Source organism: Aethalodelphis obliquidens, unplaced genomic scaffold (assembly GCF_003676395.1).
Source record: "Aethalodelphis obliquidens isolate GAN/ISIS:26980383/991018 unplaced genomic scaffold, ASM367639v1 scaffold6, whole genome shotgun sequence".
Classification (NCBI taxonomy): domain Eukaryota; kingdom Metazoa; phylum Chordata; class Mammalia; order Artiodactyla; family Delphinidae; genus Aethalodelphis; species Aethalodelphis obliquidens.
In genome coordinates this window covers 42,414,768-42,439,935 of record NW_020837950.1, presented here as the reverse complement: position 1 = coordinate 42,439,935, position 25,168 = coordinate 42,414,768, and the positions used below count along the sequence as shown (strand labels likewise).

Sequence of the window (25,168 nt, the reverse complement as noted above, 5' to 3'; positions counted from 1 at the left end):
CAGTAATCCTTTCACTGCAGAAATTATGTTCCTAAAATGTAATATGTTTGGCAAAACCTAGCTGGTAAGATCAAAGTCTCAGTAAACAGGGGATTAAGAAAAAAATTAATTCTTTTAAATCCGTTTTCCTTAAAAAGAAAGTTCTAGAAGATATCTATTCTAAAATAATATAGATTTACTGAAGCTATCTCCTTCTATGGGCTTCCAAATAGGAAATCCTGCTGCTGAAGCTGACTCTCCAAGTTCAACATGAGGTGGCTCTAATCTCTTGAGGAAGCCCTGACTGACCTAGAACTCTGTATTTTGTACATGAAGTTTCTGTTATTTTTTATTTCTTTGTTTCTTTCTCTCTGTGTCTTTTCTTTCTTTCTTTCATCCTTTTTTGTAAATCTTAGCAAAACGCTTGTGCTATTAACTGACCAAACTACTAGGTTACACAGCAGTTCTCTGGACTGGTCTTCTTCATATTGTGAAAGTAGAGAACACACAGGCTTCAGAGATTCAGTGAGATGTCCTACTGAGGAGGATGTACAAAATCTATCATGCTCTGCTCTTTGGGGACACAATTATAAGAATGAGTTATCTCAAAACACTGGTTTCGAAGAATTAACGTATTGCACTTCATTGACCATTCCATTAAAAAACATGAGTCTCACTGTAATAATGAAAAGAAAAACGTTCATTTTTGTTCTGAGTCCATCCAGATGTTTGCAAATATTGTTTTCAGTAAATTTTAAAAAATCAGAACTTGGATATAATTTTTTAATTGAATTATAGTTCATTTACAATATTGTGTTAGTTTCAGGTATACAGCAAAGTGATTCAGTTACATACATATATATATATTTCAGATTTTTTTCAGATTCTTTTCCATTATAGGTTATTACAAGATATTGAATATAGTTCCCTGTGCTATCCAGTAAATCCTTGTTTATTTAATATATATAGTAGTGTGTATATGTTAATCCCTTATTCCTAATTTATCCCACCCCCACTTTCCCCTTTGGTAACCATAAGTTTGTTTTCTATGTCTGTGAGTCTGTTTCTATTTTGTAAATAAGTTCATTTGTCTTATCTTTTAGATTCCACATATAAGTGATATCATATGATATTTGTCTTTCTCTGTCTGACTTACTTCACTTAGTATGATAATCTCTAGGTCCATCCATGTTGCTGCAAATATTATTTCATTCTTTTTTATGGCTGAGTAGTATTTCACTGTGTGTGTGTGTGTGTGTGTGTGTGTTTGCAAATATTTTCTCCCATTCTGTGGGTTGTCTGTTTTGTTTTTGGTTTCCATTGTTGTGCAAAAGCTTATAAGTTTGATTAGGTCCCATTTGTTTATTTTTACTTTTATTTCTTTTGCCTTGGGAGATTGAGCTAAGAAAATATTGCTATGATTTAAGTCAGAGACTGTTTTACCTGTTTTACCCTTTAGGAATTTTGTGATGTCATGTCTTATATTTACATGTTCATGCATTTTGAGTTTATTTTTGTGTATGGTGTGAGGGAGTGTTCTAACTTCATTGATTACATGCCGCTGTCCAGCTTTCCCAACACTACTTGCTGAAGAGACTGTCTTTTCTCCATTGTATATTGTTTCCTCCTTTGTCTAAGATTAATTGACTGTAAGTGCGTGGGTTTTTTTTCTGGGCTATTTTGTTCCATTGATCTATATGTCTGTTTTTGTGCCAGTATCATGCTGTTTTGATTACTGTAGCTTTGTAGTATTGTCTGAAGTCTGGGAGGGTTATGCCTTCAGCTTTGTTCTCTTTCCTCAGATTGCTTTGGCAATTCTGGGTCTTTTGTGGTTCCATATAAATTTTAGGATTATTTGTTTTAGTTCTGTGAAAAATGTCATGGGTAATTTGACAGGGATCACATTAAATCTATAGATTCCTTTGGGTAGTATGGCCATTTTAATGAGGAGATATTTCTTAATTTATTTTCTTCTTCTGAGGATGCTCAGTAGTCAGAATCAGTATTATATTTTAAACTCCAATTGCCTCTCATACTATTTCCCCCCATTTGATTCATTCATTATTTCATTCAGGAATTCATTAAATCTCTGCCTTCTTTGTACTGGTCCCTCAGTCAGGCACAAGTTACAAACACAAATACCTGATTCTCTCTCAAGGAGCTGTCTCGGGGGAGAGACAGTATCTGGGAAAGTAATCAATCACCTTCTTTACTGAACTAAAACCAACTACTAACATTTAACCCTCCAGGTGTAAGACAACCGGACCAAGTAGCCTCCCTTTGTCCCATTCAGCTTCACCTTTCAATTGAGCTTCACTTGAATTGCCACCTCCACCTTCATGCTGCCTTCTCAGGGTATGTTATTCTCTTTCAACGAAAAATAATAATAGAAAGATCTTTCTTGGGCTCCCTTTAGCACAATGGAGACAGGCTGGGATTTTAAAAGACTTTTTTAAATACTCGAGGTAGAAAAAATAGGAAATTAATAAAATAAAATAACACATAGTTTAAGAACAAAATAATGCCATTTGCAGCAACATGGATGGACCTACAGATTGCCATAATGAGTGAATAAGTCAGACACAGAAAGACAAATATATAATATTGCTTATATGTGGAATCTAAAAAGGTACAAATGAACTTATTTACAAAACAGAAGTAGAGTCGCAAATGTAGAAGACAAACTTATGGTTACCAGGGTATAAGTGGGGGGAGGGCTAAGTTGGGAGATTGGGATTGACATATACACACTACTACATATAAAGTAGATAATAAGAACTATATTGCACAGGGAATAATAAGAACTGTATAGCACAGGGAACTCTACTCAATACTCTGTAATGGCCTATATGGGAAAAGAAAAAAAAAATCTAAATCTAAATCTAAAATCTAAAAAAATTGGATATATGTGTATGTATAACTGATTCACTTTTCTGTACACCTGAAACTAACACAACATTGTAAATCAACTATACTCCAATAAAAATTTTTTTTCAATGGGAAAAATAAACACAAACAACTTAAAAAATAATCTCAGATTTCTGATCTTACCATTGCTAGCTGACTCCTAGAGTGCAGACTCTGTGCTAGTGTTTAGCCTGAGACTGTCATCCTCTTAAGGACCTATAGAAACTGCCCACTTCTGCTACAGTTTTCTGTATACAAAATAGAACTAAAACATAAAACTGGAATTTCTCAGCTTTAAGAAAAACATGTTGCTAACTAAAATAAAAAAGGCAAACAATATTCTCTAAAATAAAAAAGGCAAACAATATATACTCTTAATATATTAAGAGTTTTATAGACTGCTTTTAATTTTAATCAAATGAGTCCCAAATTTTAAACCTCTAAAGCAAAGATTCCAGTAGCTAGAGGGTTATTCTAATTCCTCTCCCTATCTTACCTCCACAACTCTAGGATTTAAGAAAAGTCACATTAAACAGCAATTTTCTATAGCAAGTATGGTCATTGAAAGTAATTTTCAGGCAATTATAGTATGGGCTGATATAAGATTTATGGGATGAAGTACTATGCCAAAACATTTCCTCTAATAAGTGCAAATCCCACCCACCAGGTTAAAAATTTTCAAATTTTATTAATAGCAGTACGAATCAGTGTAACTTCCCACATGAGATGTGCACAGATGCTGTAAGAGGTGACTGTGGCATAATTACAAAGCATAATGAATGTAGAGCTCCAGTTCTGGGCACAGCTGACTGACAGACAATGCGTCTCTGTTGTGTGTAACACAATGCAGGCTGCTTATCCTCTCCACAAACCTCAGATTTCCTCATTCTAGATGATCTCTAGTGTCTCTCTCAGCCCTGAATTCCATAATTACTCTGCCAGGTATCTTAGGTTTGCCTCCTCCAAATTCAGCTAGCTCTCTGCCCTGGTGGTGACCTGCATAGGGTACATCAACAGGCTTCCTTGCCCTCTGGCATCTGGATGGGTTTGGTCAGGGAAAAGCCCCAGCAGGAGATCAGATAGATGGTAATAATAAAGGAGAATGAGGGCAGGGTAATTTAACTCTCCTCTCACCCCTTCAGTCACTTGAGGCTGCCTCTGTCTCTTGCCTGAAGGTTTCTGCCCCTCTCAAAGCAGCTTGCTCTATGGACTTTCTCTTTTCTTTTTCCTCTTTGTGTCCAATCAGGCCTAGAGGTAGAAACAGCTCTGTGGCTACTAATGCCAAGTTCCTGCCCTATCCCTTTACAGTTAAGACATCCTGCCTACAACTTTATAATTAATGTCTCTACATATAAACCCCCTCAAATATTCCCAATTTGAATGTGTCATCTTTTCCTTTCTGGAATCTGACTCATACAATCACTTTTTATAGAATTTGATCAAGAATGTAAGTCAGAATCTGATGAAAAGTAACTATAAATGTGAATATTGCTTATTAAAGAGATTTAAGGTCACTTGAAAGAAACTTATCAAAAGCACTTCTTTCATAAAATTATTTTAAAACACTTTTTGGTTAGATCATAGTAGTACAACAATTACCTGATTTTACAGTAAACCATCTAGATTAGATGAAAGCAGAGAGGCGTGACTGGAAAGTCATTTTGTTTAACACTGCCTTTGACAGCTTGGTTTTCCTTCCTTTCCTTGTTGCTGAAAAAATTTAAGTATGAATAGGTACCCTGGGCATGAAAGTATTTAGTTAATAAAGTTGTTTTAGGGAAAAAAAAAAAAAAAAAGGGGAGGACTTAGCCCTATCTAATCTCTCCCCTGCAAAAAACCCTGTAGTTTTTCATGCATGTCTAGTTTGTTAGATGTGCACACTGCCACAAAAATATTAATACTTCTGTTTTCTCATTGCAGGAGACATAGAGTAAAACTGTCATGTAAAATAATTTGTTTTAGAGGACATTAAACTAAATGAAATAAGTCAAAGGCAAATACTGTATGATCTCACTTATATTTAAGTATTTTTAAAAAATTCAAAAAAATAAATTATTTGCTTTAAGATAAGGAATTGTCCTAGAAATTGAGTTTACCCTAGTATTATAAAATATTTGTTATGTGATCATATATGTATATGTATAGCTGATTCACTTTGTTATAAAGCAGAAACTAACACACGATTGTAAATCAATTATACTCCAAAAAAGATGTTAAAAAAATTAATTTTTTTAATAAATAAGTAAATAAAACAGCAAACCCTGTTGTTACAGTACCCATCAGAAAAATTCTGAAAGAAAAAAATGGAATGAAATTCTTAGGAAAAGTCTTATCTTAAAATGGGTACACATCTCCAGCCCTAAGAGAACTTGGTGCTGCTAAAAACATAGCAGGACTAGAAGGGTGCTCCAGACCTACCGACCAGGTAAGTCTTGTTGAATTAAAATGGTCCCATCCCAACTACATTTCAACACAAACTAAAGAGATCTGAACCTTTGCCTAGTACTGGTTTTCAGAAATAAGTACTTCATTACTCACATAAACCTATTTCAATCTGTTGAAGCCATTTGATCTCTGAAACATACTAATAAACAATATTCACCTGAATGGATAATTTGAGGTTTCTTATCAGTGAATTAATAATATTCCTAAAACAAACCATGGTAACTTTCAAACTTGCCTAGTGCTATAATAAATGACTTAGTGAAGTTAGGAATAGACCCAAATCTCCTTGATTGTTCAATAAATTCTCAATTTGTTCATTTGTACAGACAAAAAGTTTCCAAATAATTTCATACTCTACATATGAACTAATTAAATTAAATTCAGATAATTGCTTACTCACATAGATACTTCCTCACATCAAACACTTTTATTTATTTTGTTTTAAAAAGCAACACTTAGAAAATTCCATGTAATCCACCTTAGATAAACTGGCCATTAAAACCTTTCTTGGTAACCAGTCATCATGGGCTCTGCTTGCAAAGTACTTAAAAACATGGTCTATAAATAGGGTTCTTGAAGTCTAATCCTGAAGGATAGAACAAAGCATAACATAATACTGGGAGGAATTACAACAAATCTAACTCCAGGAGAAAAAAAGACTTTTAACTTTTTCTTTAATCACATGCCATGATTAAGTACACTTAAAAAAAAAAAAAAAAAGCATTGTATTTTCCTACAAAGACAACCCAGTTTCATGGCTTAAAAACAGAAAAGGAAAAAAAAAAAGATAAGAAACCCAGTGAGCCCAATGCTATGTGGATATAAGGTACCAAAGCTGTGAGCCCATTTTACCAATGCTCCCCTAGTTAAAGAATTTCTGCCTCTCTGGTTGATACTGGCCCTGCACTTATTTTTGTTGCAGACATGGAAGTAATAAAACTTGAATTTAATCTTGCTACTCTTTTTCAGGCCTTGTTTACAGCAAAGTGGCTCCAGACAATTTAGTTAGTAGTATATTATACACCTGGGTCATTTCCACACCTGAGCTGATTTAAAGTTCAAAATAAACTTAATCACTCAACCATTTTGACAGCCAAAACAAAACACTCAGTCCTACGTTTCAGTACTTTGAAATACAAATGTATAATTGAAATTGGACACGACTAAACTTTCAGTATGAAAGACGTTTCTCTACTTCTCCTCATGAACATAACATCCCTCTCTATCACCATAATATATGTAACACCATGACAGCTTCAAGGAACCCTGAAGTTTTCTGGTGGCAGCCAGGAGCCCTAGTGCAAACTATCAGCCAGGATTTATACTAGGGCTATTCCTAGATCATACCAATTAATATTCTGAAGCAATGTTGATATAAAAAGACTCAAATTATGTTATGCTTGACTCTCTCCATTTCTCTAGGAGCTTGAGAATAGCAACCTGTGAAATGGACTGTCTGTCAAAGTTAAAGTCAAGGTTTAACTGTGTATATTAGCATTGCATTGTTATTCATTTTGTAGTTCTTGCCTTGTATCAAACTATCATTTGATTTATAAATAGTCTCTAGAAGTTTTCTGATATTTTTGAAAAAGATGAGCTGAGAAATAATTTCAGTATTCTTTATTTTCTTGATCTTTTCCAATTTCTACTTAAATTCTATTTTTAACTTTTTATTTTGAAATAATTATAGGCTCACAGGAAGTTGCAAAAATATTACATAGAATCCTGTGAACCCTTCATCCAGCTTCCCCAATGGTGACATCTTATATAATTACAGTACAATACCAAAGCTGAGAAATTATTTTTAGTACAATACTGTTAACCACAGACCTTGCTCAGTTTTCACCACATGCCTTTATTTGTGAGCATATGTACAGTTTTATGCAATTTGATCCCATGTATAGGTTCACATAACCACCTCATCACCACAATGGAACTCTCTTGACAGTAGCACCCCTCCACGGCCATTCCTGTTGCCTGCCAACCATTAATCTGTCTCTACCTCCCTAGTTTTATCATTTTGAGAATGTTAAATAAATGCAATCATATAGTACAGGTAACTTTTCGAGATGGGCTTTTTTTCATTAATCATAATGTCTTTGAGATCCATCCAAGTTGTTACAAGTATGACTAAGCCATTCCTTTTTATTGCTGAGTAGGATTCTATCTATAGCAAGGACACACCAGAATTTGTTTAATCATGTACCCATTGAAGGACATTAGGGTTATTTCCAGTCTGAGGTTATGATGCATAAAGTTGCTATGAACATTCAGGTGCAGGTTTCTGAACGAATATAAGTTTTCATTTCTCTGGGATAAATGCTCAGCAGTGCAACTGTCTTGTGGTAATTGTATCTGTAGTTTTGTAAGAAAGTACCAAACTATTTTCCAAAGTGGTTGCACCATTTTACATTCTTACCAGCAAGGTATGAGTGATTCAGTTTCTCCACATCCTTGTCAACATTTGCTCTTGTTATTTTTTTAATTTTAGCCATTCTGATAGGTGTGTAATTATATCTCACTGTAGTTTTAATTTACATTTCCCTTATGGTTAAGAAGCAGAAATTTTTTCATGTGCATAGTGCCAACTATATATCCTCTTTGATAAAATGTCTGTTCATGTCTTTTGCTCATTTTCTAATTGGATTCCTTGTTTGTTTGTTTTTTCCAGCTGAGTTTTGAGAGTTCTTTGTACATTCCAGATTCAAATTCTGTGTCAGATTTGCATGTATTTCTGGTTTGCAAATATTTTCTTCTAGTCTTTAGCTTGTTTTATCATCCTCATAACAGAATCTTTGGCAAACATTTTAAATTTTGATGAAGTCCAACCTATCAAAATTTTTTTATGGATTGTGCTTTTGGTGTCATGTATAAGAATTCTGTTTCTACTCCCAGTTCCCAAAGTTTTTTTATATTTTTCCACATTTTCTTCTAAAGTTTTATAGTTTAAAATTTTACATTTAAATTTATGATCCTTTTTGAGTTAACTTTTACATAAGGGATGCATTTTGATATTCATTTTCTTTGCCTATGGATGTCCAATTGATCCAGCAACATTTGTTGAAGAGACTGTCCTTCTTACAACTGAGTTGCTTTTATGCCTTTTTTAAGGTTCTCTATTCTGTTCTATTGATCTATATGATGTCTACCTCTCCAATTACCATAGCTGTACAGGAAGTCTTAACATTGAATAGAATGATTCTCTCTACCATTTTTTTTTTTCTAAATTCTTTTTTTCCATATAAAACTTAGAATAAGCTTGTCTATATCTACTAGAAATCTTGTTGGGATTTTGATAAAAGTTACATTGAACCTATAGATAAATTTGAGGAGAATTTGATTAAATTATTTAAAGTGCTACTTCATGTGAAATTTTAACAGGTATATCATTTTTTTAAAGGTTTAAATTAAAAAGGCTTAAATAAACAAAAATCAACGAATTATTATTACACATTTACAGTCGACCTGTGATTTGAACTGCACAGGCCCACTTATAGGTGGATTTTTTTTCACAGTAATACAATAGTATTAACTGAATCCACAGTTACTTGAATCTGTGGATGCAAAACCGCAAATATGAGAGGACCCTTGTATACCAAGGGCTGACTAAAAGTTATACAGGGATTTTCAACTGCAGGAAGGATTGGCACCCCTACCCTTGCATTTTTCAAAGGTCAACTACATAACAAAAGTGTGTATTTTACATAGTTCTCTTTTTCTTATTTAAACTTTTAACATTTCACATGAAGAAACTTTAAACCTTTTAAAATTCCACATGAAGAAAGTAACACCGAAAAAATAAAGATAACTTTCCACTAGTTCTCTACCTCTTTATATTACCTTCTTTTCAAATAAAGATTACAACACAGTACATTAATTCTTTTTAATTAAAACATTCACCTAATGGTTACTCATTCAAACTTACATAAAAAAATTCCTACCATCAGTATAACCTCTCTTGATTACCAAGTACAATTAATTAGTAGTTTATAAAAGACCACCATTTTTATATAAGGAGTGTCTAATGCTATAATAATTGGAAGAATTTGCCTAGTAAAAATTTACACATCTCTCTGCCAGTTTCAATTCCTTCTACTATTACTTTAGCTGACTCTAACTTTCTACTAGAAAAGGAGATGAATTTAACACATGGTCTGCTTTATATCATTTGTATACATAATATATAATAATATAATACATATGTGATATATCTCTCTATCTCAGTCTCTACATCTATATGTATTCGTGTTTGGCACTAAATCAAAAGAGCACCACTAAGCAAACAGCAAACTTGTTCTTTGCAATTTTGTTATATTTTAAAACATTTAACATAAATTCTGTCTATATTTATACATACTATGTTTTAGAGGCTTTTAGCTTCAGATTAAAATGCAGTTTAAATACAAGATTGTATTACTTTTGGTAAAGCACCAAAATTCTTGTTGAGAACCTCACTCTTGAAAGGAGAGAAAACAGTTACAAATTTGTAGAGTTCTGAGTCAAATATGGTCAGGTTTTGAATTTCACAGCTAAGTATAACTTAGAGAAATGAAAAACATTTATGTTAGAGAATTTCTTCTCCAGAAAAGTGGGGAGAAAAAACCCCCCAAAAACCTTTGATCTCATTCTCTTGGTGTGCTTTTAGTATTTTAAGTGCCAAAAAGTTCAAAATGTAACAGCCTTATAGTCTAAAGTTATTCAATATAAATAAAGTGTTGGAGACTATATCCTTACATTGTCTCACTGGAGAATAATTTTTTTAAAGTAGGAAAACAAATATGCTAATTTTGAGTCTCATCGTAAGAATCTAGGACAAGTATTTCAGGAAAAAAAATTTCTTGAAAGAGACAGTTACTTTTATTTACATTATCAAGATATTTCTACTTCCACTTATATTTGCTAGCATATTTGGCTTAAAGTAGAAGTTTTCATAGTTACCAGATGGTCCAGAGGTATGCACAAATGCTTATATTTGATGTACTCCGTGCTAAGGGCCAAAAAATAATTCTTCAGGTTGTAAAAAAAAAAAAAAAAAAAAAATTAGAAAACTTTGGTCTTGTTCATCTTACTTTGGTGGCAATCAAAGCAGCCCATGCATGCACTATACCAGTTACCTGGAGTGAAACTTCACACCCTGTGGTCCCCAAAGCAGCAGAAGCAGCATTAGTTGATACTTTTTAGAAATGAAAATTCTAGGGCCTGTTCTCAGACTCTGGGGTAGGGCCCATCGATCTGTTTTAACAAGCCATCCAAATGATTCCAATGGATGTCCTAGTTTGAGAAGCAATGGTTTAGGACAATGTAGCATTCTTATACCCTGACTAGAGACTCTAAAACAAACTTTTATGTTTTCCCCAAAGGAGGGCAATGCTTATATTACAGATGAGACAATTCTTCATTATGGTGAACTTTTAGCATCCCTGGTCTTCTGGCACAAACAGCAATAAATAATGCTATTTACCATATCCTTTAGCATTGGTAAGAACGTTGTTAAGAATCACTGATAGAGGAAAAGGCTCTGTTTAGTCCTTCCATTCTCCACATTGGATACAACTCTCTCCAAAGTCCTTGACCACACCCTTCCCTTCCATCACTTCTGCTGGAAAAAGAAAGGGTGACCCTGTTGGTTTATAGAAGCATATAACAAAGAGGTCAGGGGAGGGCAGAGACTTTGCACTGAGGCCAACCTTTACTAGTTATATCATGTATCACTGTCTTATTTTATATTTTTTCCTAACGTCAAGGATCAATCATTCTTTTATACCCCAAATACTCTATGGAAAACAAATGGAGGGAAAAAATGAGTATTTACATAAATGATCCTCATCAGGATACGCTTTTAAATTTAAAAACCTCAGTCATCTATAAGTGCTATATATAAAGGTTGATAAAAAGGAACATCTCACTACTAATTGAATAATCTGCCGCTCGGATTGAAAAATGATACATTCCCTTAGAACCATAAATTCAATCAGTGACTTACATAACAGGAACTAAAATATAGCAGGTTGTAATTCTTGTTCTAAGAATTCATACATACCTGTCCCAAGCAAATGAAATCTACTAGGTTTAAAACCCTCTTGAAAGGTGAGATCTTACTACCTCCTTCTTGTAAAACTCTGCCATTAAATTCTTCTTTTATCTCAGCTGATAAGTATATACTCTAAACTGGGGGGCAGGGGGTAATGGTGAATGAGTGGTTATGTTTAAAGTTTTTAGATACCACCCTTATATCAGTATCCCTAGGAGTTAGTGCTCTCATGTACCTCAAAAGCAAAACCAAGGCCTTATGTATACCTAAGTGGGCCATATTTCGAAGACAGTGCCACTCTGAATATAAGAATAAAAGAGATTGAGGGGGTGGAGCATCCTCCCAAGGTACAGGGTGCTGAGCACCTCTATCATCACAGTGATCCAGAGCCATGTGGCTGACAGGGCCTCGGTGCTCCAGCCTGGTTTCAGGCCTGAGGCTCCAAGGTGGGAGAGCCGAGTTCAGGACACTGGACCACCAGAGACCTCCTGGCCCCACTTAATATCAATCAGCAAGAGCTCTCCCAGAGATCTCCATCTCAATGCTAAGACCCAGCCCCAGCCAATGGCCACCAAGCTCCAGTGCTGGACGCCCCATGCCAAACAACTAGCAAGACAGTAACACAACCCCACCCATTAGCAGAGAGGCTGCCTAAAATCACACTAAGGTCACAGACACCCCAAAACACACCACGGGATGTGGTCCTGCCCACCAGAAAGACAAGACCAGCCCCACCCACCAAAACACAGGCACCAGTCCCCTCCACCAGGAAGCCTACACAACCCACTGAACCAACCTTACGCCCTGGGGGCAGACACCAAAAACAATGGGAACTACAAATGTACAGCCTGCGAAAAGGAGACTCCAAACAGTAAGTTAAACAAAATGAGAAGACAGAGAAATACGCAGCTGATGAAGGAGCAAGGTAAAAACCCACCAGACCAAACAAACGAAGAGGAAATAGGCAGTCTACCTGAAAAAGAATTCAGAATAATGATAGTAAAGATGATCCAAAATCTTGGAAATAGAATGGACAAAATGCAAGAAACATTTAACAAGGACCTAGAAGAAAAAAAGATGAAACAAGCAACGACGAACAACACAATAAATGAAATTAAAAGTACTCTAGATGGGATCAATAGCAGAATAACTGAGGCAGAAGCACAGATAAGTGACCTGGAAGATAAAACAGTGGAAATAACTACCGCAGAGCAGAATACAGAAAAAAGAAGGAAAAGAACTGAGGACAATCTCAGAGACCTCTGGGACAACATTAAACACACAAACAATCGAATTATAGGGGTCCCAGAAGAAGAAGAGAAAAAGAAAGGGACTGAGAAAATATTTGAAGAGATTATAGTTGAAAACTTCCCTAACATGGGAAATGAAATAGTCAATCAAGTCCAGGAAGCACAGAGAGTCCCATACAGGATAAATCCAAAGAGAAACACGCCAAGACACATATTAATCAAACTTTCAAAAATTAAATACAAAGAAAAACTATTAAAAGAAGCAAGGGAAAAGCAACAAATAAGATACAAGGGAATCCCCATAAGGTTAGCAGCTGATCTTTCAGCAGAAACTCTGCAAGCCAGAAGGAAGTGGCAAGACATATTTAAAATGATGAAAGGGAAAAACCTACAACCAAGATTACTCTACCCAGCAAGGATCTCATTCAGATTTAACAAAGAAATTAAAACCTTTACAGACAAGCAAAAGTTAAGAGAATTCAGCACCACCAAACCAGCTTTACAACAAATGCTAAAGGTAAAACAATCCTGAGAAAGAAAAATGGAGGTGGAGGAATCAGGTTCCTTGACCTCAGACTATACTACAAAGCTACAGTAATCAAGACAGTACGGTACTGGAACAAAAACAGAAATATAGATCAATGGAACAGAATAGAAAGCCCAGAGATAAACCCATACACATATGGTCACCTTATCTGTGATAAAGGAGGCAAGAATATATATTGTAGAAAAGACAGCCTCTTCAATAAGTGGTGCTGGGAAAACTGGACAGCTACATGTAAAAGAATGAAATTAGAACACTTCCTAACACCATACACAAAAATAAACTCAAAATGGATTAAAGACCTAAATGTAAGGCCAGACACCATCAAACTCTTAGAGGAAAACATAGGCAGAACACTCTATGACATAAATCACAGCAAGATCTTTTTTGACCCACCTCCTAGGGAAATGGAAATAAAAACAAAAATAAACAAATGGGACCTAATGAAACTTAAAAGCTTTTGCACAGCAAAGGAAACCATTAACAAGATGAAAGGACAACAACTCAGAATGCGAGAAAATATTTGCAAATAAAGGAACTGACAAAGGATTAATCTCCAAAATTTACAAGCAGCTCATGCAGCTCAATATGAAAAAAACAAACAACCCAATCCAAAAATGGGCAGAAGACCTAAATAGACATTTCTCCAAAGAAGATATACAGATTGCCAACAAACACATGAAAGGATGCTCAACATCACTAATCATGAGAGAAATGCAAACCAAAACTACAGTGAGGTATCACCTCACACCGGTAAGAATGGCCATCATCAAAAAATCTACAAACAATAAATGCTGGAGAGGGTGTGAAGAAAAGGGAACCCTCCTGCACTGTTGGTGGGAATGTAAATTGATACAGCCACTATAGAGAACAGTATGGAGGTTCCTTAAAAAACTAAAAATAGAACTACCATATAACCCAGCAATCCCACTGCTGGGCATACACCCTGAGAAAACCATAATTCAAAAAGAGTCATGCACCACAATGTTGATTGCAGCACTATTTACAATAGCCAGGACATGGAAGCAACCTAAGTGTCCATCGAGAGATGAATGGATAAAGAAGATGTGGCACATATATACAATGGAATATTACTCAGCCATAAAAAGAAACGAAATTGAGTTATTTGTAGTGAGGTGGATGGACCTAGAGTCTGTCATAGAGAGTGAAGTCAGAAAGAGAAAAACAAATACCGTATGCTAACACATATATGGAATCTAAAAAAAAAAAAAAAAAAGTGGTTCTGATGAACCTAGGGTCAGGACAGGAATAAAGACGCAGATGTAGAGAATGGACTTGAGGACGTGGGGAGGGGGAAGGGTAACCTGGGACGAAGTGAGAGAGTTACATGGACATATATACACTACCAAATGTAAAACAGATAGGTAGTGAGAAGCAGCTGCATAGCACAGGGGTTCAGCTCGGTGCTTTGTGACCACCTAGAAGGGGTGGGATAGGGAGGGTGGGAGGGAGACGCAAGAGGTAAGGGATATGGGGACATACGTATATGTATAACTGATTCATTTTGTGATACAGCAGAAACTAACACATTGTAAGGCAAACTCCAATAAAGATGTTAAAAAACAAAAAAGAAGAGATTATAACTGGAACAACACCTAAGCAACTATCTTTTTATTGCCTTTCTCTTCTATAAGGTTATGCTTCTGACTCTCCTCCCTTCTACGTGATTGATGTGGTTATTAGGGACTAGGAGCCACTCCTAATACAGGAACCAGCCATGTAAAAACTACTGGAGAACAGAAAGGCCGTAGGGAAATATCGATGGAGTGTGACTTAGAGCAGCTCTATTCTAGGTCTTAAGGCAAAAGACTATATCCATTCTTTCTTTCATACTCAGAGGGCAAAAATTCAAAGGTCAAGAACAAAAGGTGTCTCTGGACTTAACAAAATGAGTCTTCAGGTTCACAGTATTTATCCTAGTTCATTAGAGTAAGAAATCACAGGTATGTGAGGACAACAGGTAGTAGAGAACATGCAATTGCCTGGATCTTCTCAGTGCAGGGAAATGTTGGTTGAAGATTTTCTATCAGGGGACATGACTAATACTAACTTAAACATTTCATTTTTCACTTTTCATAGTTCATCTTCCATAGAACCATCTGATCACAGTTACCTGCATGAGAACTGTGACCATATACCCTCAATTCAAAGATGAAAATAACTGCAAACAAATTGGAACTCAACTTAGTAGGTATATTTTTCACAGAGATATGGGTAAAGCAACTCAAATTACTGTCCATATATTCTAGGACTGAACAAATGAGCAAATACATAGGTGATGTTTGGTGCTTTAATTTTTACTGTTGGAAAATGTAGATACAGATACTGAATTCAGAAAAACTAGGAAGAATCTTGTGGTATCGGATTGGAATTAGAGGTATCTGCATAAACTCATGATTTTCAATATATGTAGATAATAGACATAGATATATAGATATAGTAGGTATTGATGTGTATGATTATGTATGTGTGTGTATGTAGATGTATGTATACATACAGCTATTTCCTAATGAATCTGTCTATATATACATCTCTCTACCGAAAGAACCTAGAAGCAATACTGTTGGCAACGAGCATACCTAGTGCCCAAATCGTAGTTTCTAAATACTATTCTCTACTAAAAGAAACAAGGGCTCCTTGGAGAAACAGTTGATTCTATGGCTGGGGCAGGGAAATGACAAAATGAGCCTGTAATTATTTTGTTATGCCAGAAATTAAGGACATGATCATAGAATGATTGGGGCATTTCCAAAGGATCAGGAGCCAGCTTGAAGGCACCTACAACCTGGGACAACTTGAGCACTGAAATTAATAATGACAGTGATATATTATAACTTATTTAATAAAAGCAAAAATTCATGAGTCAAAAGAAGGAAAGAAAAGAAAGAAAGAAAGAAAGAAAGAGAGAAAGAAAGAGAGAAAGAAAGGGAAGAAAGACAAAAAAGAGAGAAAGAAGACTTTCTTACAGTAGAGTGGCAACTAATAAATATAGAATATGGTGGAGTTGAAAAATCACTATTTTGCAACTATCACAGGCAAGAAAGCATCAAACGAATATAAATCGGTGAGTGAAAGTTTGAAAAGAAACAAGTTATTATGTAGTCTGGAATATCTCCCCATGAACTACTTATTAATTCAGTAGAGCAAAATAGTAACATTAGAGTAGAGACACCTGGCAGACCCCACCTTAAACAAATGATTAAAGTTAACATCACTGGGCCCAAACAGACATAATATGCCTCCTGATAATGAGGCACTGAGAAGGACACAACATCATTTCTGTGTTGTTCCTGCCCAAAATGTGTAACTTTAATCTAATCATGAGGAAAACATCAGACAAATCCATATGGAGAAATATTCTACAAAAAACTGGCCTGAACTCTTCAAAAAAGTCCATGGTATGAAAGACAAAGAAAGGCTGAGAAACTGTTTCACATTAAAGGAAATTAAAGAGACATGACAACTAAATGTACTACAATCTACTGAACTGAATAGTAGACAATAGTATGTACTGAATTAAATATCCTATTTTGATCATTGTACTATGGCTATATAAGAAAATGTTCTTGTTCTTAAAGGAGACAGTTAAGTATTTAGAAGTGAAGAGTCATGATGTCTGCAACTTACTCCTAAAAAGTCCATTTAAAGATATGTAATAATAATAATATTAACAATGACAACTATAAGAATGATAATGTAAATTAAATATTCAGTTCTGTTTTCTTAAAACTAAATAATCCCAATTATTTTAGCCTTTTAAATCTATATGAGACAAAAACGTTGCATGGTTTAATTAGAAACTTGGGAAGTTAAAAAAAGGATCTATAGTCTCAATCCAATTCAATTTAATAAAAAATTATTGAGGACCTATCCACAGGAGTCCTATATTTAAAGAGCTCACAGTTTATTGGAGAAGGAAAACATGCATGTAAACTAGTATAACAGAAGTATTCTATAAGTATCAAAATGAAGTATAAGAAAGTACTAAAGGAATGTTGAGAGAAAATGATTGACTACTGACTACTACTGACTACTCTGACTACTATATTAGTATTATTTAACATTTACTATTTATAGTTAGGCACTGTACTGTTTTATATATTAATTCATTGAATGTACTAACAATCTCATGAGGTAGGTAGTATTATTATCCCCATTCTACAGATGAGGCCATTGAGGTACAGAGAATTGTCAGTTGAGAAAACAGAGAATTCAGACATTCTCAGTAGAGAATCTGGCCATAGGTTACCTAGCTAGCTAGTAGCCCAAGTTTCAAACTCAGGCAGGCTGACTCCATAATCCATGAAGAAGGCTTAATGAAGGAAGCAGCATTTGAGTTAATCCTTAAAAGATGATAATAATTTCAGTGGAATGGGAAGAAGAAAGAAGAATATATAAGGCTGGAGGAAAAATAATGGTGAAGGCAGGGAGACAGTAAATATAGATTGTATAAGGAATAGCAAAAAGTTCAGGGAATGTTATGTAAGATGTAGGGAGAGAAATGGGTGAGAGCAGAGGATAAGAGACTAGACAGGCTTATGAAATATATTAGACTCCATCATGAGAATTAATATAATATAGTCTTTGATGGTAAAGAAGCTGATTCTTATAATATGCACCACAATCTTGATGTAACTCAATACAGTCAGTATACGCAGTCTGTGAAACATCTAAATGAACCAAGTACCAATAATACCTTATTACAATTCAATTTCTCCTAAAAGACGGTACCAGAGCACAAATCATGAGAACACATTCATAGTGACCTCTGCACCTCTATGTGAATAATTTCATTTCACAAAGATCCTATGACTATGCAATACTGAAACTGCCAGAACTGAAAACAGAACATCTAAAATGCCACAATTCTACCTTAGTTTAACAAGACTATAAACGTTTAGGAAACAGTAAATGAAATGTGAGTACACCATGTAGCTTTGCTGTTATAGCTCCATCTTTGTCATAATATTTATGAAAACAAGGTGATCCAATTAAAGGGATATAATGAGTAATATATTCCATGAGCTCCATTAGATATGCACTTCTAACCAGTAAAATGACTAGACATGAATGCTTAATGTCAACTTTGAGTTGTTAGCAGATGTAATTGAGTCCTCATATTAATAAGTGAAAATATTATTTTGCCTTCATAGCAGACATTATAGACAAAGCAAAGCATGTGGCACTTAAAAGCTGTTTTAATTTTTAATATAAATATTAATAAAAATATGACTTTTATTTAGTAAATTATAGGTTTAACCCGTTCGGAATCTATACTATAACTGAAGAGTATAGAAAATTTAATTGCACATAAAAACAAACATTTAAGCTTTGTAAAATGTCAAAATATTTTAAAGTAAAACATTAACAAATTCATTAGTGACTATTTTTCATATATTTAATAAAAGACAAAAAATAGATTTCATTTTTATACAAATATCTTTGCAACAGAGTTCTTAACTATCCAACATAATCTTTTTCCATTTTGGAACAATACTAAAGTATTTCCTCGATTGACAGAACAGAATTGATTAGTAAGATACAGGCAATATCAGGAAGCATCATAGAAGAGAAGAATATGAAAAAGGAAGACAAATGATTTCAAAGAGCATTTGAAAAATCAAAACATATTTGGATTAGTATAAAACTAAAGAATACATGAACAGTTAAAGAAATAGAACATTGAGCTAAAAAAAATTCTTCACCTAAAAATACCTAAAATGGCATTTAAAATTCAACAATCATCCTTTACATGTCTAACTGGACTTCTGAGAGTAAGGAAAATCCATAGGGCCTTAAAAAGGGGGATAGGAACTAAAAAGTAGTGTAATAAACTTGAACTGACACTATAGCTCCCTGGAGGGTATTTGCTGACAACAGAGATCTAGGCTTTAACAGCAAGACAAAGAAGATAGGCTAGTCCTTGATCCCTAGCATGATGGAGAGTTGAAACTAATATCACTACATGAAAGCAGAAACCTTGAAAAGCTATATTCATTATGAAAAAATGCATTGAAAAACAAAGAGTTCTACCCAACAGCAAAGGAAGGTGAAAAAAGTTAACTTTTCTGTTTAAACCTCAGTCCCAGCCAGAAAAGGCTGAAGGAATCTCAACGTGAAAAAATAATATGTTAAGATCTAGTGCCTTAAGTTAAATACTTTAAGATGTCTGGCATAAACAAATATAAATCCTTTCCATGGGAATTCATTCCTATCCCAGGCCCCACAAGATTCCAAGATTTAAATAACCAAAAAAATCAATTTATAATCTAAAATTACAGAACTAATAGGGATATGAGACACTGGCAGTGAAGTCAACAGAAACAACAAACAGCAGAATTAGACCTCTATGAACATCAGCTATTAGAAATAATAAATACAGAATATAAAATCACTATGTTAAAATACACAATATAAAATCACTATGGTTAAACAATTATAAAAAGAGGAAACTGAAACATGAACAAGGAAAAGTTTACTATCAAAACAAACCAAATATAGTTTTTAGCAATAAAAATATTATTTAACTAAAAATCTAACTATCAAAATATTTTTTCAAACAATATTTTAAACAATTGGAAATGATTATGAACTGGTTATCAGATGATGAAGGAATTTTTGCTGATTCTTATAAAGCGTGATAATGACGTGATTATTTAAGATGTCAATATTTTTTAGATGTGTGTACTATAGTATGATGTGTTATCTGGGATAGGCTTCAAAATACTTCAGCAAAGACAAAAAAAGGAACAGATGAAGCAGTGTAGGAAAATATGAGAAATATTAAATCAGAGCAATGTGTATCTGTAAAATTTTGTAATAAAAATAAAATGAAAACTCAGTGGATAGTATGATCAGAATATTAGATATAGACAAAGAGAGAACTAGAGAACTAGAAGATGGATCTGAAGAGGGTATCCAGATTATGAGTAATATTTAAAGATTAAAAAAAAGGGGCTTCCCGGGTGGCGCAGTGGTTAGGAATCCACCTGCCAATGCAGGGGACACGGGTTCGAGCCCTGGTCCGGGAAGATCCCACATGCGGTGGAACAACTAAGCCCGTGCACCACAATTACTGAGCCTGCGCTCTAGAGCCTGTGAGTCACACCTACTGAAGCCCGTGCGCCTAGAGCCCGTGCTCCACAATAAGGGAAGCCACTACGATGAGAAGCCTGTGCATCACAACGAAGAGGAGCCCCTGGTCACTGCAACTAGAGAAAGCCCGCACACAGCAACAAAGACCCAATGCAGCCAAAAATAAAATAAATAAATTTATTTAAAAAAAAAAGATTAAAAAAAAACAACCTTACCTTCCTTTGGGCTCACTGCTGCAGGAAGAGCATCCCAGTCAAGGGTCCAAGTAGGGCAAGGGTGGGGAGAAAACATCACTTCAATGCCTTTTTCCTAGAAAAGGAGATAGGCCCTTTCCAAATTAATAAATTAATAAAATCCTGTTATGTTCTAGAAGACCAAATTTCTATTTCCTATACTGGCAAGGAGGGACACAGATTTTAATAATCATCAAGTATTCCTCAAAATATTTAGTTACATAAGAAACATATGTTGAGTTTCTTAACAGCATGGTTACTTTCCTATTAAATTATTATTAAATTTCCTATTTAAATTATTACCTGAAGTGACACAGAAGTAATAAGCTACTTATAAATATTGCGTGTCGAAAAGAAAAGTCACCTGAGAATAAAAGTTTTGTCAAAAACAATCCACAAAATCAAAACTGACTCTGCATATGTCCATCAAGTTCTGTCTTGGATTATACAAAAATTGCCACAGCCTAGGAGCTATATTCACAGAATCAAAAAGTCCCTACTTTAACACTCATCCCAAAATATCATCCATACTAGTCTTTTACAAGTATCTACAAAGTCTCTAGAAAAGGATCCCTTTGTTTTAACCAAATGGTTCCCAACATTTTTTTCCCCACCATTTTAAAAAATGATCATCCCTCTTCCATATATAAAACAATTCTCAGGTTCCTTCCTCATGTTAAAAGTTATACATTTATTTATTTGATCTACAGACAGTGGCATGGCATACACATGGATTCCCAGAACCTTTTCAATCACATTCCGTGTCCACAGCCTACAGGATAGATATCCATGGTTCTAGATTTTTTTTTTATCTGCAGGAATATCCTATTCAAAAGAAAAATCCCTGAGAATCTATCATTAACCCCTTTGTATCGGTTAGTTCGTGAGATTACTTTCCATTATGAAAACTAGCTGAATTTCAGTGCCAAAGGAAATAGTACAAAGTTCTTTTGTTGGGGTAGAGGTATAGCTACAAGTATAGAGGTCTAGAGTACTTACCTCCCCCAGAAAGATAAACACATCTCTCTGACATCATCTACCTCTCTCCTATCTCCCTTAGTCTAGCCATATTGAACTTCCTGCTATTCCTCATTTCATCACACTTATTCCTAACTTAGAGTCTTCCATAAAATACAACTATATTGAGATATAATTTCTATGCCATAAAAATCTGTCCCTTTACAGCATACAATACAATGGTTTTTAAAATATTCACAGTTGTGTATCACCACTATCTATCTAATTTGAGAACATTTTCATCACCTCAAAAAAGATGTCCCATACCCATTAGCAGACACTCTCCATTCTCTCCCCAAAGCTCCCTGCTCTAGGCAGCTACTAATCCACTTTCTGTCTCTGTAGATTTGCTCAGGGTCTTCTTACTAGCTGGATCCTCTTAGAACACTTCATCCAAATCTTCAAATGTTCATTCAGGTCATTTGCTCAATGTCTTCACCTAGTCAGATAAGCCTTCCTGACCACCTTATCTAAAAATTGATCCTGATCTCAATCATCTGCACCCCCCCTCATCCCACATTATTTTTTTATAGCATTTATCAATACCTAATGTGCTATACATTTATTTGTGTTTTTTCTTTATTTACCTCCCCCACCAGAACGTAAGCTCCATGAAGGCAGTCCAATTTGTTCTTCATACATCCAACATTCAGAACAATGTCTGGTGTTTAGTAGACACATATACATTTTTTGACTGGATAAATAAATTTAAAACCTCTATAGAATAAGGGAGATTTTGGAGGCAAGATTGTGCGTAAGAAAACAGAAGGAAAAAAAGGCGAGATGTGAGTGTTCCTAAGAAAACCTTTCCTACTTTACACATCTGCTTAGGGCCAATTTCATGTGTCCTCATTGCAATTGGCAAAAAAGAAAAAGAAAAAAAGCAAAAACACAAAAAAACAACAAAAAAACCCTGACTATACAGAAATGAAACGTTACAGTATAAAGAAAAATTAATACATTCATAGAATATGTTAATTTGATATAATATTGTCTTTCAAATATGTGACAATAGAGAAACTCGTAAGTAGCAAAAACAATGCCCTATTAAAAAGGAAAATGTTACTATGGTGAACTTCTTTAATAAGGTTGGAAAAGTGAAAAAGAAAAAAAAAAGAAAATGTATCCAATATACACTATCAAGTTAGAATTACATGAAAATTGAAATGATAACATTTTAGATTTGAACATTCCGTTCTTATAAAATTGCAGATGTGATGTCCTAGTCAACTTTTATATAATTATAAAATTTAAAATCAGAAATGACTCGTACAGAGTCTCCTCTGTACGAGTACAGAGGAGTACACTCTCCTAATTTATAAAAGGAGAAATTGAGACCCTATGGTTAAGTGACTTACTGAAGGTAATAATGTTAGCTTGACTACAAAGCTGGGACTAGAACCCAAGTCACCTGGTCTCTAGTATAGCCTTCCCATGGACTGTTCCCAAGCCAATGACTGAGAGTCTCGGGCTCAGAGACTGAGTGGCAGACCATTTTTGAGAAATATGGAACTCTCTGACAGATGACTCAGGCTCAAGGATTCCCCACTAGCTTAACAAAACTTTCTTAGAACTGCACTGAAGTCTGACTCTTCTGACCCAACCTTCCTTCCTTTCCCATTTTCAAGCACAGGGATCAAAACTGCACCACGTTCTGAAGGCTTCCGCAGCTTCCTCTGGCTCCCTCCCCACTTTCCCTCACAGATGTTTCCCTCAGTATACCTCTTGCCCATCTAACCCCATCTTGGAATTTGTTTCTGGAGGACCTGAACTAACACATCCCCTGTAAATTAAAAATTCAGGATTCCTTTATATTTTTTATATTATTACAAAAGCGCTTATTTTTATAATTTTTTTATTGTCCATATGTATTTTATTTATTTTTTAAATTGGGGTATAGTTGTTTTACAATGTTGTGTTAGTTTCTACGGTACAATTGTTTATTAACTTTTTTCTGAATTTAAATTCTAGTCACCTGTCTCTTTTTTATAAATATTTTAAAATGTATCAAATGCAAATATCTTTCCTGATGTCATTTTATTGCTGGAAAAGCACAGGTACAAAAGTTTGAATTACCAATCTCTTTTTCAAGACTGCATACGTATGAATTAAAATAAAAGTACAGATTTTTGGTTTGTTGAAATTTTTAAAATTAGTATTTTAATACAAGAGTACTCTCCTGACAATTATTTTTTTTAAAACACTCAGGAGGTAAACGAGAGATCACTGAGCAATATAACCATCTGATCAAGACACATCAAACTTTGGACCTGCTTTGATATCTTCTATAATCAACTGTACCATCTGTTTCATTGTTTCACCACTAGGCTAACAAAGCTTAGCTGAAGAGATAAGGGGTTGGTGTCACTACTAAAATCTGCTTTTCTAAATCAGCAAACTTTCTGTTAACTATAGAACTCAAATACTTCCTAACCCAAGTTAAAAAATATAATGATTTTCTTTCCAATACAACTCAGATGACTAGCTAAATTACTTCATGAATTTTCTATTCGAACAAATCTTCAAACAGTCTAAGTTAAAAGCAAAACATTTTCGCAGATTGTTTTGAATGATAGAGAAAAGAAAGCCTATTGGTGAAAACTTTTACACTTAGTACTATTAGAAACAAATTATGCTGCAGAGAGAAAAAGAAATCATGTGCTCTTATTACATAAAAAGTCATAAAATCAAAGAATAAAGTAAAAACAGAATTCAAAGAATTCAAAAATCTTAAATTTAGACAAAACCTTGGAAAATATATTGAGATAATCATCTTCATATTTCTTTAATTCAAATCATCACCTCAAAATTAAGAAACTGAGAAACCAGTTCCTTGCAACAGAAAAACGTCAGGTTAAAACAATAAACTTGACCAGGTGTGATATGACTTTGGTGTCTCGAATATAAAAACAAAAAATTCTGAGAAAAATACTCTTAAAAATATATATTCTGACTTGTTTGGCTCCAAAGACACATAATATTAAAAATCTTCAATTTACTATATTTCACTTAAATCCAAAGACTAGCACAAATATTAATTGGTCAAGAGAGATATAAATAAAATTTATAAAATGTTAAAACAAAAATGTTATACAAGTTGGGGTAAAATGCTCAGCAACTTTATTACATGGAATCTTTCAAACAAACTTTTAATAAAAACAATTTAATTACCATTAACTTAGTCATGGTGGGTCTTGGTCCTCCTATAAATGAAGGATCATTTTGCTCCTCTACACATGGGACCTCATCTAAGCTTGGTTGCTGTTCATTCGAGGTGGTCTGTAATTCTGGTAAATTGAGAAATTGGATCCCACACTGAGAAGCTGTTGTTTTTACTCTTGGCACTTCCTGAATTCTCTGGTACCAGGCAGCCAGCAGTGGAAATTCTACCAGCTTTTCAGAAAGTTTCTTGCAGATAATTACCTAGGCAATTACAAAGAACAAAACACATTATTATATAATTTTTGTTTGTTATAAGAGCTGATTGAGGTAACTTTACATACCATAAAACTCACACATTTAAAGAATGAGTTTTAGTAAATTTATAGTTGCACAACCATAATCCAGTACCGTTACGCTCAACGTCACACCAAAAATTCCCTTGTGACCATTTGCAATCAGTCTCTGCTCCACAGTCAGTTGTAGG

At 34.4% G+C, this 25,168-nt stretch overlaps 1 protein-coding gene across 5 annotated transcripts in view; it reads right to left on the bottom strand.

Annotated features, from left to right (window-relative positions):
- GSTCD (glutathione S-transferase C-terminal domain containing) overlaps positions 1–25,168 on the bottom strand; it is a 128,046-nt gene that overhangs the window by 88,098 nt on the left and 14,780 nt on the right. For all 5 annotated transcript variants that reach the window (XM_027103428.1, XM_027103430.1, XM_027103429.1 and 2 more), the window contains exons 4-5: positions 24,694–24,945; positions 20,488–20,581 (exon numbers count right to left, since the gene is read on the bottom strand). In XM_027103428.1, coding sequence (XP_026959229.1) covers positions 20,488–20,581; positions 24,694–24,945 — 346 coding nt within the window. The remainder of the gene's footprint in view (positions 1–20,487; positions 20,582–24,693; positions 24,946–25,168) is intronic.